This window comes from Manacus vitellinus, unplaced genomic scaffold (genome assembly GCF_001715985.3).
Source record: "Manacus vitellinus isolate BGI_N305 unplaced genomic scaffold, ASM171598v3 scaffold_20_pilon, whole genome shotgun sequence".
Lineage (NCBI taxonomy): Eukaryota > Metazoa > Chordata > Aves > Passeriformes > Pipridae > Manacus > Manacus vitellinus.
The window spans coordinates 8,567,884-8,582,948 of NW_021939471.1; the positions used below are offsets into that span (position 1 = coordinate 8,567,884).

The 15,065-nt window shown below is 43.4% G+C and overlaps 1 protein-coding gene across 1 annotated transcript in view; it reads left to right on the plus strand.

The window, feature by feature from the left end:
* The first annotated feature begins 918 nt into the window (after positions 1–918).
* CDK15 (cyclin dependent kinase 15) overlaps positions 919–15,065 on the plus strand; it is a 39,943-nt gene continuing 25,796 nt past the window's right edge. The window contains exons 1-8 of the mRNA XM_018071635.2: positions 919–1,236; positions 2,170–2,274; positions 2,417–2,514; positions 3,080–3,159; positions 6,592–6,686; positions 7,478–7,540; positions 9,549–9,672; positions 10,221–10,341. Of these exons, the coding sequence (XP_017927124.1) occupies positions 1,117–1,236; positions 2,170–2,274; positions 2,417–2,514; positions 3,080–3,159; positions 6,592–6,686; positions 7,478–7,540; positions 9,549–9,672; positions 10,221–10,341 (806 nt within the window). The 5' untranslated portion in view covers positions 919–1,116. The remainder of the gene's footprint in view (positions 1,237–2,169; positions 2,275–2,416; positions 2,515–3,079; positions 3,160–6,591; positions 6,687–7,477; positions 7,541–9,548; positions 9,673–10,220; positions 10,342–15,065) is intronic.

Here is a 15,065-nt window from a genome sequence, read left to right on the forward strand (position 1 = left end):
TCAAAGAATATGTGGAGAATAAAGAGAAGACCAAATTCCATGATGATAGCTATTTAGCAAATTATGGTTACCTGGGGAGGGTAAAAGAACATTATATGAAAGCGACCAAGCCTTCCAGGTATGTTCTTCTAGCCATGCAAAGGCTGACGATTTGGCTGCAACGAGACACAGAAATTGCTCCTGCCTTCCCAGGACATTTTTGCTTTAAAAAATCCTTTTGTCCAGGGAAAGAGTGTTATTCTTAGACATCAAAACAGTGAAGCAAAGGGAAGATTTCACATGATGCATTCTAACGAAAACTGAAGGATCTAAGGGATCACCATAAGAATACCACATTATAACACCTACTTCCTCACCCTTGTCAGCATTTTCTCTGTGTGGGTTGGGTGCTAGTCCTAGGAAGCTGCTCAGTGAGTCCTATTCATGGGGGACTGAAAGAAAGGGACTTTTGTCTGTCCACATCCAGGGTAAGTCCACTCTGTGTTCCTTGCTCAGTACATAATTGATGAAACCTATTTTGGGCTGGATTAATCAGTTTACTCTGGCTATTTTGACATGTGGACAAGACTATTTTCTGTCAGCTCATGGCACCCCCTAGACAATGGGGGCAGACAGGTCCCCATGCTGACGTAAATGCCAAAGCAAGGACAGTCACTGTGCAGCTCCTGCAGAAAGCACAGCTCAGCCACACTTCTCAGAGAGCTCAACTTAGAGCCCAGGGGCTAAGGCCTGAAGCCTAGAACAGGCTGCTATAGAACTGCTATAGGCCTGGAGGGAAGTCAAGGTCTATTCCTGTATGAGACCTATCACTTCATTGTCCAACATATTACACTGAGAGCTGCTTAACTGAAAGAAATATGTACAAGCAGAAAGTTTGTTTTTACTGCTTAATTCTTCAGCTTCATGTATGAAAAAACGTTGGCTGTTTTTGGAAGGCTGAAATCAATGGAGTTACTCCAGTGGTGAATTTGGACTTTCAAAGGAAAACTGCAGAAATCACAAGACTACTTGAGGCAGAGACCTCATGCGGGTCACATGAACTGTTATTACAGACACAGAGGGATGAGGAGGAGCAAAGGAGAAAAAAGAGATACATTTTAATTGAAACAGGACAACATGGGAGACACACTGTGTGTAAGTGCTGTCAGACCAGGATGCTGCAGCTGCTGTTCAGAAAGAAGGGGCTCCCAACACATCCAAGGCCTTCAGCACACGGAAGCAGCGACTAGAGCAGAGGTATTTAACATCACACCATGATACTTCTGCCTTGAGATAGGTTAAGCCTGGGTTCTTCCACTTGTGGGAGTGCAGAATAGTCACATTTGCTTCTAACCAGATAGCATCAAATTTTGCAGCTTCAGGCTTGTGAAGCTACTGAAAGAATCCATACCTCAGATGACAATAAATGCCTTTGATGTGGTGAACAGGGAAAGCAGATTGCACTCCAGTGAGCTCTGTGCCAATGAGGGATTGTAAAACAGGGAGGGAGCCAACAACCTACAGTTCTAGAGGAGGCAGCATGCCATAGATTACAAATCCTGTGTTGTATATGAGTCAAATTTTAATGCAGACACCCATTCAGTGTAGCTGCTCAGGAGGAGCTTGCAGCCTGCCTGCCATTCATTACTACCTTTTTTATAGTTGTGTAGGGTATGGCACTGCTATGCTGTGTAGGCCAAATTAACAGGCTCTGTAAATTATACAATGGTGAGGAAGGGGGCAAGGGGGTTAAGGAGGAGAAGAATGCCTAAATGTAAACTTCCTGAAATTTCACTCCTGCACTTGGTTTTTAGTTCCTGCCCTAACAGCTTGTTATCTAGAGATTAATAAATCAAGGGTAAGGGGGAATAACACACATTTAGAATTATACCAGTAGAAGCCCCCTCTGCAGTTAAATTTGTGTGTTCTGAGTGAGTGCTTCAATTTACCAACACAGGAGTACACAGACAGTTGCTCCTCTTACAGATGGAGCTGATAAACAGTACTGGAGATCTATGACTGGTGGAGACAGAGATGAAAATTATGTGAAATGCTCAAAGCCAGTGCAGTCAAGGAGAAAAAAAAGAATCACCTGTAAAATGGTGGTTTGCCAATGACCTAGTTTGTCATCTTTTCTTATGCCAGCTGTCAGATGTAACCAGAGAATCCCTTTTTCTATCCTCACTGCAGTCCCCGCAGCTCCACACCCTCCAGAGTTGGAGGTGCAGGACACAGAGGCCTTGGAGTTACACTGACCCTTCCCCGGAGCAGGATGCTGTGGAGAGGTTCAAATGGGTGAGTATGCAGCATCCACAGAGCCAGACAGGAGATATTTCATCCTATGATTATTCCAGCCATGAATCAGTATTTAATTGCTGAATGACATGCTAGTAGCTTCTTGTTCTACCCAGCAATCTAAAACAATTTCTTCATGAAGCAGAGACAAGGCATCCCATTTGGAGCTGCCACATCCTATGTACATCTAGAGAAGCTATGTGAAGGATCCTGTGCAACTGTGTACAAGGGGATCAGCAGGTGAGCATTTTTGCCTTCTCACTGCCTGGTGAAAACAGCTCTTATATAAGATAAAGGCAAATCAAAGGTCCAGCTTTGCCTTTAACCAGGATATTTGCAAAGCCCCACCCCAATTTTTCGAGGAACTCCTCTACTACAACCATGGAGGCTCCATGAAGACACTTTGGTCCACAGCAGGGTGTCATGAAATTGTCTGGCTGAACCAGGGAGGGAGCGAAGGTTTTCCTTGATGTGAGGGATCTCTGCATGATGGAAAAATTGGGGGTGAGGCCATGCTGCCATCACACAGGACAGGAAAGCTGTGAGAGGGCAGTGTGGGAACACTGCTCAAAGCCATGCTCTAGCAATACACAGTCACTACTCTAGCCAGGTGGGCTGGCTCCCAGCTTGCTGCTCATGGAGACAAGACAGAGGAGGTTTGTAATTCCTTTCTGAGCTTGGTCTGGGTGGGTGCCTGAGCCCTGGAAGTTTTGCTAGGGTAAGTGTGGAGCACCCCAGGAGACTGTTAATGCTGTCATGCCAAGCACTGAGGTGCTTCGAGTGACCTTCCACTGTGACCTGACAGGATCAACGGCCAGTTGGTGGCATTGAAAGTGATCAGGCTGGAGACAGAGGAGGGAGTGCCCTTTACGGCCATTCGAGAAGGTAAGACATTAAGGAACATCATCCTTGAAGAGCATTTGTTTTAACCTGAAAAGGCTCCGAGTGATGCCTTTCTCGGTCCTTTCTTGCCTACTGGGTGTGCCAGCTGTCCTTCTCCCAAACCTCTTGGTTTTCCTTTTCATGGAGGAGGTCTTCGTGCTGGGCAGGGTAGGCATGTGATGGACAGAGGAGGAACCTCTGGTATATGCCCTTGTGACAGATGCATCCATGCTTATGATAAGGAAAGTGCCAGCTGCAGCCAGAGCATGTCCTTCCTAGCAGTGTAAGGGCCCTCTTACCCTGCCACCTGCTTTGTAGTTGCTTTCTCACTTCCACTAGAAACTACAAAGGTTTTGCTGCTTTTACGTTGGGCAGTTGTGGACTGGCAGTGCCCTTTGCACCAGAATCTCTGCTTGCTGTTATCACAGCTGTGCCACTTTCCTGGCTGATACCTAGAGCACCACAGATCCCAGCCTGAAGAGAAATACTTTCAATAAAACTGGTATTTAATAATATCTATCATTTAGCCCAGTGAGAAATTCTTTTTATCAGTTGACTTTGTAGAGCACTGGGCAAAATGTCTGCAACTTGCTCAATTTCTTTGAGAAAGAAGTGCTTTTGCTTAAGTGCTTGATTTTGGCTGAATGTATTTACATGTCCCTGCAGACCAAGTTCACAAAGGCTTCTGTTTTCATCTGCTGTGCAATCCCAAGAGGATCATAATCTAGATTCTTCCTTACACAGAAATATGCAACCTTTGTGCTGGCCTGTTGTCTGCTATTAGTGAAAGCTATCAGTGTAAGAGGCCACACATATTTTGGGGTTTTTTTCTTACTGCAGTTCAAAACTAGGGTTGATGTTGTCACCACGGGGATGGAAAGTGAGGGACCAGATGTGCCAGCTTTCACAGAGCAGCCCTAGCACAGGGCTCTCATACAAGTCAACTCAGAATAACGAGAGAGGTCACTGAATCCACTCCAGGTTTATAACAGTGTAATTGAGACAAGAAGGTTTACAAAATCCTTAGTCCAACTCTGGGTGAGAGCAGAGAGATATCTAAATATGCCTATTTACAGAATGGCTTGTGTTACAGTTTCCTGTACAGTCATTTGCTGTGGTGCTTTTGCTTTGAGTTTACACTTGTAGCCCACCAGTAAAATAAGCCCTGAAAGCTTTATCTGCATTGAACTAATGATGCACTAAAGATCAGCAGCCCTTTAACATGCTCTACTGGACAGGCTGAGAGTCTCAACTTCATTCACTATGGGAGAAAACAAGGGTGATCCTACGAAGGGTCCACTTTAAATAGGTCTTTTGTGTACTGCTGAGCTTCGCAGCATCTGACACCTCAAATTTACAATGTAAGTCAGTAGCAAAAACAAAGCACAAGATTTATTGACGCGGCGCATTCTCTGCTCCCCCGGAGGAATGCGCTCCCCTGACAAAGAGACACTTCACCCCGGGAAGCCCCACAGAGACAAAATGCTTGAAGCTCAGTTCAGGCAGTAGCACCTGACACCCCAGCAGGGGGTTGTAGAAGCAACCAAGTGAGGAGCAGTTCCCAGAGCCCTGAATTCTCTCTGTTACTGTGGACCCTCTGTACTGCTCCTCTGGAGCAATAGTTCTGGTCATATGAGATTTTTGAGGTATCGCAGAGCCACGTTAGCAGACCCTTTCTGCAGCTGATGGGCCCTATTCATATTATCTTTACTAGGTTAATAGGCAATTAGGTGCAGTACTGGGGGTAGCTAAATGGACTAGCATGAGTAGTAGAGGCAGTTTAGCTGCAGCAGCACTAAGCCCTGTGCGAGACTTAATTTGCAATCTGTGCTCTTTCCAGTAGTTGTGCTGAATTAGGTATCCTTGATTGCTCAGTAGTCTCGGTACTGACATAAGGCTTGGGCCACAGCTGTGTCAGACAGTTTATCTCTGGCAGTAGGGCTTTTAGAACCAGGTGAAATTGTTACGGTCACAAAAGGCAAAGTGCTAATCCAGTATAAATTTGTTTTGCCAGCATGAAAATTTTCAAATACCTTTCCCAGATCATTTAAAAAATAAAAAAGCAGCTTTTTGTGAGCAAAACTCATTCTGTCTCCCACGTTGGGCCCAAGCTCTGTATTGTGTGCTTCAGCTAATTCAGCAGAAACAAGATTGTAAGCCCAGGCCTTATCTGAATGAAATTTGTAGGACTGTGTGGTCTGACAGTAAACTAATTTGGTTTTAATCAGCAGGAAAAGGTGAGTCTGGGACAGCTCTGAGGCTATTCTGCCGTGTCAGAAGTTGAATTAAAATCTGGAGTCAGGGGCACTTGTTTTTGTTGAGCTTTGGGGCTTCTGTCTGTACAGTTTGTGTTTACTGTCTGTGCACAGCTGGGTGGGGTTCTTCAATAGTGCCAGGAATCTACAGGAAAAGCAAACCCAGCTCCACTTCTTCTCCACATCCCTCTTCTGTACAGAGCTACTGGAACTATTGTCCCACACCTAAGGTAGCAAATGATGAAGCTGTGCATGCTCTTCCCCCCATAAAGACTATCCTTGAGACTTTTTGCTGTGCTGGCTGGAGCCTGCTCTACCATGACAAACCAAAGGCATGTCTGAAAGGCTCAGAAGACTGTAGCTTTTGTCTTAGCACAAGTCAGTGCTCTGTGAACTATACGGAGGCAGAGACTCTTCCATGTGCTGCCCCCTCCATCACCACACCCTAGATGTGCTGAGACTTGGCAAAGGCATGTCAGGACCTCAAGACCAGGGACATACAGTTGCAATAATGCCTTTAGACAATTAGGCTGAAAGAAAAAAGTGTGCCAAATTGTATAAATACGAACAAGTTACTGTTCACTCAGAAATTTCCTAATCTCTCTTCTTAGAGTTTTAAATCAGAAACAGTAACCAATATGCACAGAACTAAAACTCAGAATTCAGCTTACATATACAGTGATTTCTTTTGGCAGATTTTTACACCCTGTTATTGTGAAGCTGGAAACTGGTAGAAACCCAGCTTCTCCCCAAATTCTCTCCTAAGGGCCCTGCTGGGGGCACATGCCAGGAGGTGGATGGGAGAAGCTCAGTGACAGGCTGGGGGCTGCTGCATTCTGGCTCTGGGAGCTTCCAGCTCCTGCCTCTCAGCATTTACCTTGAAGAAATTACTTCTCCTCAGCTTATGACAGCTGGGAACTGTGAACTGCTATTTCTAACAGAGGCAAGATCCCACCTCTGAGAGAAGGATGGGTTCCTGCCAAGCCTGGAGCACTGATGCTTGCTTCTCTAAGGACCTGTTCCATCCTCCTTCAGACTCAGTATCTGCCACTTCTTACAGAACTTCTGAGTCTGGACTATTACTCCCCAGTTTTTTACTTTCACTGCCTTGTTCTCTGCACTATGTCCTTCCACTTCCAGCAGCAGTGGTTAAGTTGATCGTCCTTTTGTGTTTTCCCAGCTTCTCTTCTCAAGGGTTTGAAACATGCCAACATTGTACTGCTTCATGACATTATCCAGACCAAGGAGACACTAACATTTGTCCTTGAGTACATGGTGAGTTGATGTTTTTCTCGCTTCCTGTGGAGCTCGTACTGGGAAGTATTGGGAAGCGGCTGCATAATGAATTTACTGCATTATGAGACATCTACAAAGAAACCGGTTGTAATCCTTTAGTGCAATGATTGATTTTCCTTCTTGATGTCCTGCCTTCAAGCCACACAGACTTACTCTTTTCTTTCTGTATGTACGACAGCTGTATGCAAAAATGATTCCACGTGTTGTGCTCACTGGGGTGGCAGACACTATTTACCTTCGTTTCTGCCTTGCCAACACAATAAAAGTACTGTTCTTGAGCCACAGCAAGGATAGGAAATAATGATATGAGCTCACATCCCAGCTGGGGTCAGACTTGGCACTGACCCCAGTGGTCACTATGACCAAGCTGTGGGTTGCTCTCGTGAGGAGAGCAGGATGCCAATAAAATTCTCCACATGAGTCTTGCTACTTCTGTTGCTTTTGCTGATAGCTATCAACCAAATTATAAAGAAAATACAGAAGCTATGTCTTCTTACTGCAGTTTTATGATTAATTCTAGGACAAGTATGACTTCTGTTAACTAGCAGCTTCAGGTCCTAAACTGCTGGGGTGAGATAACAGATCAGCCAGGTCCCTCATTTGACCCAGCACTTAAGCACATCCTTGTGTGCTGCACCAGATCAGATGCTCGCCAAGGTGAAAGAAACACCTCTGTAGTGGTTGCAATTTTTTCCATTTACAGAAGAGGCATTGTTGGTAGAAGCATTTTACACCAGTAGCTTTGCCTTAAGTTCTCCTCCTTTATTTAGCACACAGATCTAGCACAGTACATGGGCCAGCATCCTGGAGGACTCCATTCATGCAATGTTATGGTAAGTTCCTTAGAAGACTAGTATTCCTTGAAGCGTGAGGAAGTGTTATTTTCCACTATGTATATTCCCTGTAAATTGCTTACTATTATATATATTTTTACATATATGACAAAAACTTTGGAGAAAAGATGCCTTTGATAAAGATGTAACAACCTCCCTCTCAGCTTCCAAGCCTTTATTCAGTTAGCCCATCTTCCCATTTTCTGAGCCTGCAAGCAAACATTCAGCTTTTGTGCACAATGACATCTTGTGGCAAGGAAATCTGCCTCTGTACAAATTTGTATCCTCTTATCGTTACAACACGTTATTCATCTCTCTAATTAAAAACTCTCAAATCTCACTCTCTCCTCATCTGGAACTATTTTCATATTTGCAGTCATTTAAATCCCTTTTGTTTCTACTATAGCTTTTGGGATTAGTTGACTGGATTTGAACACAGCCAAAGATGTACCATTACTTTATAGATTGATGTTATAATAGTCTCCTACTCTCCTTTCTATGCATCTTCACATTTAATTAACTTTCAGGATTGTTCCTGCACATTGGCTTAAGGTTTCAGGCAGATGTCCTCACTGAATGCCTGGGTCCTTTTCCTGAGCGGCTTCAGTTAATTTATCTTACAGCTGTCAACAATAACTTTGTGTCTTATCAAACTGCCTATTCATCTGGCTTTGTCAGATCTCTCTGAAGTTCCTCACTGTCACTTCTTATCACAACTAATCTAAATACTTCTGTCATCTTCAAATGTTGCCACCTTGTTCACATCTTTTTCCAGATAGTTGTTAAGCAACACCAATTTTAATAAAATTTCTTGAGGCCTCAGATTTTAAACATCCTTAAAGCTCAGATACGTCCAAGATGCAGTGTTGGAGTTTTGGCACAGATCTCGAGGGTTCTGCTACCAGACAGGCTCGTAAAGCACATGGAGCACATGGCTGTAATATGCACTCACTGGCATTTCTGTGAGCAAACACTGGCCAGCTGCTCTGCTTTCCTGTCCGGAATCCTCATTGTCAGCAGGAACCCAACTGCAGAATTATTTACTGCTCCTTCAGGAGGGTCATCTAGCTTGCTTCATTTTTGCTGGCAAACATTGTTTGTTTTCATTCTGAGTGATTCCTATGGAATATGATGCAAGTGTGCAGAATGTTACAGGGACACCTTTCTGGTACAAAAATGACCTACGGGTGTCACTGTTTTTCCTCCTCTTCAGATTAAACTTCTGGTGAAAAAATATTTTTTCTCTGTTGAAGTCTAATTACTTTTGCTGTGTTTTGCTTCTATCCACTGTCCAACTTCACACCTTGCTTCAGACCAGCTTGCTTTACCCCAGGCTTATTTACATTGCCATGATGGTGGGAGTTAGATATTTATTTCCTGCCTTTATTTCTTGCTGATTTTTCTGCTTTCTTGCTTGATTCATTCAGTCATCATGTCTTATTTGCTGTATCTGTCTAAAGCAGGTCCTGATGCTTTCTGCCAGCTTGGAGCCAACTGTTCCCATTGACAGGTCAGTCAGTCCCCTGCTCCACTGGCAGTACGTACAGCAGCCACAGAGCTCCCTCAGCTGGTGCCATCTCACTCAAAGGGACAAAGCTTCAGCTCCTTAAGCCTTAGTCTTGTTTGGGTGTGTGTCTTTGTCTTGAACCCTGAAATAAGCATAGCTGCTGTTCTGAAAGCTGGGTCTGTGTTTTGACAAGCAGACCTTGCTCTTGCAATCAATAGTCCATTTCTAAAAAGAAGTTAAATATCCAAAATGTGCATTTAGGGACTGTAAAACTGCCCTCCCGGCCAAATATTCCACCCTGAAAACCTCAGAAAGCTGTAGGGCTGTCATAACCCACCACAGTTTTCTCCTCCTCAGCCAGCTCTACTCCTTTTGGAGATTTTTACTGGTTTCTTACTTGCTTTGTCTCTGCTTTGTTCCAGGGTTCTCCTAAAGTTCAGAGTTAATATATCAATGCAAAGTCACACCAAATCATTTCAGTTCTTTGTTGGCTTTTTCCAGCTCTTCATGTTCCAGCTTTTGCGCGGCCTGGCTTACATCCACCAACAACACATTCTTCACCGGGATCTGAAACCCCAGAACTTGCTCATCAGTTGCCTGGGTGAGCTTAAATTAGCCGACTTTGGTGAGTCACAGTTTGGATACTGCTAATGTATCTGCTCAGACCAAAGCGTTAGCATGCATATAGATCTGTATCCACAGCCAATTAAGGCATAGAAGCATAACCTTCAACTGAACTTTAGGAAACTATTTCTGTGGTCAGTCCAGCCTTTCTTGTATTTATACTGAGAGGTGCAGGGATTAACCTCATTTAAGTCAGAGCAAAACCACGTAAAACTGGTTCAAGAGAACAGAGAACCAAGCCCTCTCTGTTCAGAAAACAATGTAATGTGTAGAGTCCACAGCAACAGGCTGAACCAAAAGGCTTTCTTGACATTGGTTTGGGATGGCTGCTGCAGTCACAAATTACAAAGCCCTAAAAAACACAGCATATTGCTTGATCTGATCTGCCCCAGAGGTATATTCCAGACACACTTTCTTTGTCAATTGCTTGGGATTATTTGTGTTTAAAGACCCAAGATAATGTCCTGTTTCCAATTATTGTCATCTATGCACTGTACAGGTAGAAGAACTGTCCTAACTCAGCAGTTTTTTGTTTGGGTTTTTTTGCAGGCCTTGCTCGTGCCCAGTCCATCCCCAGACAGACATACTCCTCTGAAGTGGTGACACTCTGGTACCGTCCTCCTGATGTGTTGCTTGGAGCTACAGATTATTCTTCTGATATAGATATTTGGTACTGACCAATTTCCAAGCATCTGGGGCCCTTGGGAAAAATCATCTTTATCTGAATTAAGTCAACCAAAGTTACAGTAGGTACAGTTGTAAGTAGAGGAATTAACACCTGTGAGCAGAAAATGTGTGAGCAGTGGGGAGTTTTGTACTGCTGGATTTACAGAAGTTTTTGGGAATGATGTCACTACATCTCAGCTATGGATTGATATAAACCTCATCTGATAATATTCATGAGAGATGTACATCTCGTTCGGTAACATGTATGAAGCATTTTCAGGTCTTGCAGCAGAACACCTTTGCTTAATGCAGCCAGTTGAGTTAGTAATAGCTCTCTACAGCAATAGCTTTGTGAAGAAAAAATGGACCCACAACTGCACCGTCAATTACTTTGGCCTTGGTAGCAAAATGTGGCATTAAAGGGTTTCTCGATGCATCTGGAGATAGAAAGGTGTCTGAGATTTTCATTATTTCTGTGATACGTTGTCCTTCTTCTCAAAAAAAATGTCTCAGATGCAGTCTGCATTTCACATGGGAGCAGGACTGTGTCTGTTACCTTATGAACTCTACCCCAAAATCTTACTGTGGTTGGGAATCACAGGAAACAAGTTGCACGATAGCAGAGCTGAAGGGAGAGGAGTCTCTGAGAGCAGGCAGAAAGCAGGAGAACATGAGGGCTTCACAGAGGCCCCACTGGGCCTTTTGGGCTGGTCTGCATGTGTAGCTGGGCTCTAGGGTTCATCTGCCTTCTGGCTCACTTCTGCACCAGCCCAAGCCCGCTTCCAGAAACACAGTCCTGACTTACTCATGGACAGCATGCAGCTCATGAAGTTGCAGGAGACCTTCCTTATTCCAGGCAATTTTACATCTGTAGATTGTGTTGCTGCTTCACCCTTTCTTCAGACCAAATAATCTTCTGTTTGTATCTGTCTCACCAGGACTTTTCTTAACTGCTGTGCAAAGTCAAAGGCTGGGAAAGGGTGGGAGTGCAGCAGGCTGAAGAATGTGCAAGAAGAGAGCTGGCTAAGTTTACAAACAGCAAAGCCCCAGCTCTTCCCAGGCTGTATCTCCTTCCAGAGCTCTGCAGCTTATCAGACACTCCAATGGCCTAAGTCTGGAGAGTAGTCCAGGGAAATGGGACTTTTTAGGTTGTTTACTTCCCTAGGCCTGCTGCTAATTTAATTGCTTAAAGATATCTCCAAGGAGGAAAACCCTGCTAAATTCTAATGGCTTCCAGCTGCCAAGCCAGTCTAAAGAGTCCTGTCTTTTCTCCCCCACTACCTGTTATCTTTCCCTCCAGACAGTGTCCCAGAAATGTCTGCAGAGTTTGAGGAAGATGCCTGCCTAGCAGATTGAAGGCTTTGTATCGGACATAAGCCTGTTGGTTTTTTTCCCTGAAAGCTGACCACTGTCCAAAGCTGGCTATGCACAGAAAGTGTGTCATTTCTGCCTGTGCAAAACCAACATCCCCACTGCATAACTCCACTCTAGTGTAATGAACAGCAACAAGGGAGTGGTATACAAGTTCCCATCCAGCTCTCTGACCAGCCCTAACAGCACAGTGCTCTCTGTCCCACTGAACTACATTCACACTATGGGCACCTTTGTTATAATGCCTCCTTATAATAACAACATTCAGAGTATTTGCCCTAAAGAAAGATGTCACGCTGAGAGAATAGAGCTCTATTCAGTAACTTCCTCTAACAAGAGTCATTTATTATCTTGATGTACACTGCATTTAAGTTCAATTTTTGTCTATTAGGAAATAATGTGAATTCACACAGATGTTACTTGTCTGTTGAGGAGAAAGGAAAAAAAACCCTATGTCTTTTGGATGCTGCAATTTACATGAAGGCAGGTCAGAATGCCCTTGGTAATGGCATGAGACTGTGGGTGTCAAAGCCCTGGTTTAAAGAAACCAATTATAACAAAATAAAACATTATGGCAATTCATGCATAGTGTACTTGAGCAGCAATACTGTCAGTGGGAGGCACATGGGAAGTGAATGAGGCCTTGAATAGATGAAGAGAGAGATATAGAAGGAGACTCAGTCACTCTTGGACTAACCAGAAAAGCTGCTTTAATCTCTCTGTATCTTTTTTTCTCTCTCTTTCTCCCTCACTATATCTTCAGGACTTTAGAAGATTCAATTAAGGGATTTCAGGGAGATTACACTGTATATCAGAAGGACTTTCTTTTTCTTTTTTTAGAAAACACCAAGTGCTTTAGGCATGTGCCACACTAGTGGCTGCTAACATCACGAGTGCCTTGAGACATGTCTTCTTTTCGTTCAGGCTTTCCTTGTCTAATATTCCATTAAAAAAAAAAAAAAAAGAAAAAAAAATCACAGGGATCTTCCCAAGTAGATTCATGCAGAATAGGAGTTGACATGCAGTCATTTAACGTGGATCTGCCGGGCCCACTACAGCCTTCTCCTCAGACTGGTTCACATTGCCCTTCTATGCCAAACTGGGAGACATAGGCTAAGGGCTCCACTATACAGACCATGCTTGGTGAGGAGCAAGAGAATGGATGTATTTCTGGTTAAATACAAAATTGCCATCTCCTAATGCCAAAAAAAACCCCCAACAACAAACCAAACCAAACATGGAGAGGGAACTCTGGGATGCCTCAGAGATATCCTAGATCTTCATCCTTATGAAAATGTCTCACCACTGTGTGATGCACCACTGCAGGCTGAGGTCTAAGTCCAGTGTTCACTCCTACCCCAGGAATTGCAGACAGATACAACGGTGCTATATGAACCAGATCTGCTTTTACTTCCTGAATATCCCTATAACCTCTCCTGTTACTTTAGCTGTCACTGTTTTGATTCATGTGCATATCTAGCACATGTTAAAACATCATGTCTAGACCTCTTCCCAAAAGATCCTTCTCTCTGCCCTATCTCTTCCCAAGGCAGCTTTATGGGACTGAGACCCTCTAAGAAACTTATAGACTAGAAGGGCTAAGGCGACCTTAGAAATTAATATCAGAGGGGTAAGGAGGAAAAGGGGGAAAATGAAGCAACGTCAAGTTTAAATATTTAGAAATATTTAAAAGTAAATGCATTTGAATCATTGTCATTAACAAAAGGGTCCTCATAATGCTGTTAGAGCAGTAAGGAAAGTCAAGGCCTCTATTGCAACTCTAATATGATGACTAGTACTAGTTACCAAAGTCCTGCTTTATCAGGTAGACAAAAACACCTAGGAGAAGAAGGAGGTACCCATAAGTTAGTTGTTCTAACTACTTCTGGCCTTTTTTTGTAAAGAAAAACATATTTAATCTGGAAACAGAGGTAGAAACAGTCATACTTGTCACTGCTGAATCAATATCAAGCAGGTATTAAAGGCAGATGGTCAACTGAATCTCGCTACAGGAAACAAAGAACTCCTTTCCAGCAGTTGTGGTTGCTCTGATAGTTTTGTCTTTATTAGAGACACTGAGATTTACAGTCTTCCAGAGCCAATGGGAATAAACCAGGAATACAAAAGAGAGCTCTGCCAGAAGCTACATTTGTAGCAACCCACAAGTTGTTCTCTCCTCAAACTGACAGCTTGCCTATTAGTGAACTCTTTACTCATGAACAATTCTTAGCAAATGCTGGCTGCACCTAGGAAAAAAAGTTCCTGCTTTTGCCAGTCTAATGGCCCTTTCTAGCTGGGATATCAGAATGCAAACTGTGGGTGAACATCAGGATCACTTGCTTCAAAACCACATAGAGCTGATTCTCTTCTCCCTCCAAATCAAGTGTACCTGAATTGTTTTGACCATACACAGATAAACTTGTGCAATGCAATCAGCAGATTACAGTAGCCCCTGTGGTTGCAAAATAGGGTGAGCCATTTGGGCATGTACGTCAGCTGTGAAAACAGAGGGTTGGTATGACACCGGTCTCAGTAGAATTCATCTGTGGGCTCCAAAATAATGTCTAGTGATGTGGTAGTGCAATGAAACACAAAAGAAATCTATGTTGCAACAGCTGTGGGTTAAGTTTCATGATGCCTGGAGTCTGTAAGAGCATATTAGAAAAGCAAGGAGCTCATCTCACAACGCTTGCCAAGGTTAGGATACAGGAAGCTAAGGGAAAGTGCAGCAGAGATGTTTGTAGAAATAGCATTAGATATGGATCTGCAAACAGGCTTGGCATCACTTGGTGTGCAAGTATGACCAAAATGAATACCACAGATGAGTTACATGTCAGGGTTTCAACTGACCACAGCCAGGTGGGAAAAGCAACTACAGTATTGCAAAAACAAGGGGGAAGGAGTAACACATGAGTACAGATGACCAGAAGAGATTACCAGTTATTGCTCAGCAAGTGAAAATATTACTCTCAGAGCTTGTAAGACAAATCAAGGGTTTCAACACTTGAACTTAAAGGACTCAAATATGCTATAACCAAAGACTGACACTGAAACCTGAAAAGCTGTGATGAGGCTTAGTGAAAAGACAGAAAATCTAGAAAACGTTTTGAGGAAAATGACTAAAAAGTAAATGAGGGGAGTTTTATACCTCATACAATAAGAGATGGGAATAGCTGCAAACAGGTCAGTCTACCTGACTGTCTACAACTATCTCATCATTACTGCTGTGAGGACTAATGCACCTTAGTAAAATTAAGCATTTTTGCAGGTGTTGGGTGTTTTTTAAGGTGACTGGTTTGCTTTGGCACAAGTGCAGTGCAGGGGATGACGTAAAAATAAGAACACTTAAGTTGGTGT